This window comes from Acytostelium subglobosum, assembly GCF_000787575.1.
Source record: "Acytostelium subglobosum LB1 DNA, scaffold: scaffold26, whole genome shotgun sequence".
Classification (NCBI taxonomy): Eukaryota; Evosea; class Eumycetozoa; order Acytosteliales; family Acytosteliaceae; genus Acytostelium; species Acytostelium subglobosum.
The window spans coordinates 2,012-6,152 of record NW_012236507.1 but is presented as its reverse complement, the minus strand read 5'-3'; the positions used below and the strand labels follow the sequence as shown (position 1 = coordinate 6,152).

The 4,141-nt window shown below is 39.6% G+C and overlaps 1 protein-coding gene across 1 annotated transcript; it reads right to left on the bottom strand.

Moving 5' to 3' along the window:
- Positions 1 to 2,048: 2,048 nt before the first annotated feature.
- SAMD00019534_101600 (hypothetical protein) lies at positions 2,049 to 3,614 on the bottom strand (the record flags this gene model as incomplete). Its single annotated transcript, XM_012894411.1, has 1 exon — positions 2,049 to 3,614. A coding segment is annotated over one exon (1,566 nt), but the record flags the coding sequence as incomplete, so codon positions are not given.
- Between the last annotated feature and the right edge of the window lie 527 nt (positions 3,615 to 4,141).

The following is a 4,141-nucleotide window of genomic DNA, read 5'->3' as shown; positions in this document are numbered from 1 at the left end:
ATCTCCTCTTTGGCAATATGGAATGCCTTCCAATGCCACTACTAACATTGCCTGTCTGTGGTTGATAATCATTTTTTTTTTTTTTTTTTTTTTTTTCTTTTGTCTTTTTCTTCTTTTGTTTGGTTATCATATCTATCTATCTATAAAACAACTGAATTAATGAATGAATGAGTCTTGTGTTGTTCACCCACACATGTCTCACCCTCGGTTATTTGATCCGGTTTTGATAAAAAAAAAAGGTGGTCGGTTCGAATAATTGAACTTCTTTCGGATTGGTAAAAGGGTCCGGTTCGGTTTATTCGGTCTCGGTTAGTCGGATATCCGAACTCGGTCTCAAACACTGATGATAAAGATATATTAATTCCATTTTTGGAAAAATATTCATAAATGGAAATTTTTGAGCAAAAGTGGACTACTATATTTGGAAGTGAATAAGAATCTTGAACCATATTTGTAGGAGATATCAAACTCGTACCTGTTTGAACAGGGGGTGGCCATAACTTATGAAACATACTGTATTTATCTCTGTGGACAGCGCTATTCAGAAAAATAGACAGCAGCCATTCAGCAAGTAGACAAGACAACAAAAAAAATGGAAAATCAAAAAAAATAAATAGAAGTTCAGCTTCGCGAATGACACAGCCATGTCTGTTAGATTAAATCGTCCAGGTATTGGTTCACTGGCAACTCACTGGCTATTCACTGGCAACTCACTGGCTATTCAATGGCAGCACACTGGCAACACACTGGCTATTCACTGGCTATTCACTGGATATTCACTGGCAACTCACTGGATATTCACTGGCAACTCACTGGCTATTCACTGGATATTCAATGGCTATTCACTGGCAACTCACTGGCTATTCACTGGCTGTTCACTGGCAATTCAATGGCAACTCACTGGCAACACACTGGCTATTCAATGGCAACTGAWAWTAACAATGGGGAWATTATTAATATATGTTTTTTAATGTAAATTGAGTGGGCTATCGAAGGGAATTGTCGAAATCTACAATTTTTCAAAGTTCAATCTCATCAAATCTCATGTGAATTGGCATTTTAATTCAWATATCAATTTAAACAGAATAMGTAATATTAAATTGAGAATATTACTGRGGTATACTCTATRGAATATCTAGTTTACGCTATTGAGTGGAATTGTCCCAAAGTTTAATTTGTATTGAAAATAACTTTGGTATAGTTTCTTAGGGTGWAWGATCAGAAWGAACAAACAAACCTAWAAAACAATGGGAACATTACTAAGATATACTAAATTGTGTAATTTAAGTACGCTATCGGAAGGAATAGTCYTCCAACACAATTTCACYAAAATKAAATCTGATCAAATTCGTGAAATCTCATGAGAATTGCCWTTTTTATTCAAATTTCAATTTAAACAAATTAGTGYATAATAAATTGARAATATTTCTGAACAAACCTATAWTGTGAAAMTATCTTTCGCTATCGAATGAAATAGTCCTGGAGTTTAATATGTATTGAGAGTATCTTCGGTCTAGTTTGATAGAGAGAATCTCCAAAATGAACAAAATAACATCTAATACAATGGGAACAATATTAAGATATGTTATTTCATCTAACTTGAATTCGCTATTGAAGATAATCCACCAATAATATAATTTCATCAAATTCAAAATTCAACAAATTCATCAAATCTCATGAGAATTGGCATTTCTATTCAATTTTAACATAACATACCCAAATAAAATTGAGAATATTACTATGATTTTATATATCGTATTATTAACTTACGCTATTAAATGGAATTAAACTAAAGTTTAATTCTAACTTCTGTCTGGTTTGAACAAACAACCGTAAGACACCTCATTTTTTGTATGAGACACCTCATTTTTTGTATGGTACATCTCATATTTTGTATGAGACATCTCATTTTTTGTATGGTGCATCTCATTTTTTGTATTTTTTTTTTAATTACAAAGAGCATATACACTCTAGGCTACTTGTTTATTGGTGTTGGTTGTTTACATGGCGAGATATTCAGTGTCGATTATGGAGTTCCATTTGTCCAGGTGTTTGATAGTTGCTTTGGTGAGGAGGGACGATATTTGTTCAGTTGGAGCTGATTGTGATCTGAGTTTAGCAACTTGAAGTTGGAGTTTGCTGTGGAGAATGGTACTTTCTGTCCGAATGATGTCTTGGGTGATGATGTTGATTGTATGAAGAGAGGAGTGCCTTTGGTTACTTTGGTGTTTCCAGTGGCAGAAGTCGAGCCATATCTGATGCATGGTGATTGCGACGAGGTTGATGCGCAGGATTGAGTGTCTGCAGTCGTATTGGGCGAGGATGGATGGAGACCATTGAGGCATGTTGATGCTCAAGGTGGTGGCAGCGAATTGGAGTCCATCAGCGTTGCGATTGACAAGGACGGGGCAGTCAAAGAAGATGTGAGACGATGTGAGGATGTTACGGACGCCGCAGGCTGGGCATGCGGGTGGAGGTTTGATGAGTGGTAGGAGCTTGGCTGAATATCTGAATATGGTGTTGTGTGCACGTTTGTGCTTGACCATGTTGATAGCTGGGAATAGTTTGGTGTAGTCGATGTTGTATTGCAGTTGTATACCTGACTGGGAAGGAGTGATAGGGTATTGGAATGTTGTCACATCTCGAGGGAGAGATGACTTGAGGTTGTTGTAGAGGAGGAGGAGGTAGTAGTGTTTGAGAGTGATCTTTTTGGAGTTGGTTGTGAAGATTGGTTGGTTGTTGAGTGTGAAGAACTTGAGGAAGGAGAGGTCGTTGGAGTGGAGTTGGAGAGGGTTGGTGTTGAATATTGGTGTTGGCATTTGTGTGACGGACTTTGAGGCATTGACGGTGAGCCAGGCCTTGAAGGTGAGTTGTTGGATGGATGAGAGTTGGCCGTAGGCTTGTGGGTCTGTCCATGGGAGGTTGGTTGCTTGGTTGAAAGAGATCTGTTCCTGAAGGTTGTGAAGCCATGCAGGGCCATATGGGAGTGAGTTGTGAGAGTTGAGGAAGTGGTCGAAGATGTATGCTTTCTGGGCGGTGTCTCTGGGTCCAATGTCGGGAAGGCCGAGGCCTCCAAACTTCATTGGTAGAAGACGTCTGAGTGGTTTCATCTTGGGTTGGAAGTAGTGATTGGGGGTGAAGTCTCGRTACGAGAAGATGAACCAGTTGATCATGTTGTTGAGCTTTCTGATGTCGTCTGAGTCTATGGAGTTGAGATATTGAAGGTAGGTGAGTTTGGAGAGGAGGTATGATTTGACGATGTTGGTGTTTGCTTTGATTGTTGATCCTCTCTGTTTCCAGAGAAGGAATGAGGAGGTGAGTTTGTCGATAGTGGCGTGAAGGTTGTTGGAGATGCCAGTGAGTGAGAATTGATAGCCGAGGTATGTTTCAAGTTGGTCTTGTTGGATCTTGTGGAAGTTGAGTGAAGGTGGGAGGATGCTGTCAAAGAATGAGAAGTATGAGCACTTGGAGGCGTTGAGCTTGGCAGCTGTTGCGAGGCAGAAGTTGTTGACGTGGCTGATTGATCTGTTGAGGTCTGAGGTGTTGCTGCAGATTAGAGCTGTGTCGTCAGCGTCAGTGTTTGAGACCGAGTTCGGATATCCGACTAACCGAGACCGAATAAACCGAACCGGACCCTTTTACCAATCCGAAGGAAGTTCAATTATTCGAACCGACCAGCTGTTTTTTTAATCAAAACCGGATCGAATAACCGAGGGTGAGACATGTGCATTTTCACTCTAGTGAACAACATCCAATACTGTACTTCTTTGTAGTCTCAGTTGAAGTTGATGATGTCACCTTGGTGGATGTTGTTGTTGTCTGGGTTGAAGCAGGATGATGAAACAATCAGTGGCAGGATACATGAAGCTCTAATTGGAGACGAGATATCGAGGAATACAAAAGCCTTTTCRATGAATCAGATCAAAAAATAACATTTTTGTTTTACTGAGAGTACATACTGTATGTATTCATGAGCAGTGTAGTACCGGTTAATCGGTTATCCGGTCGAATATCGGTTAAAGGCGATATTCGGGTAACCGAGCTCGGTTACAATCTTGGATCATCCACACGACCGAGTAAGGAATTATTCGAACCGAATGATATTGATATCTCGTTTATTTGAACCGAGTAGTATAATATG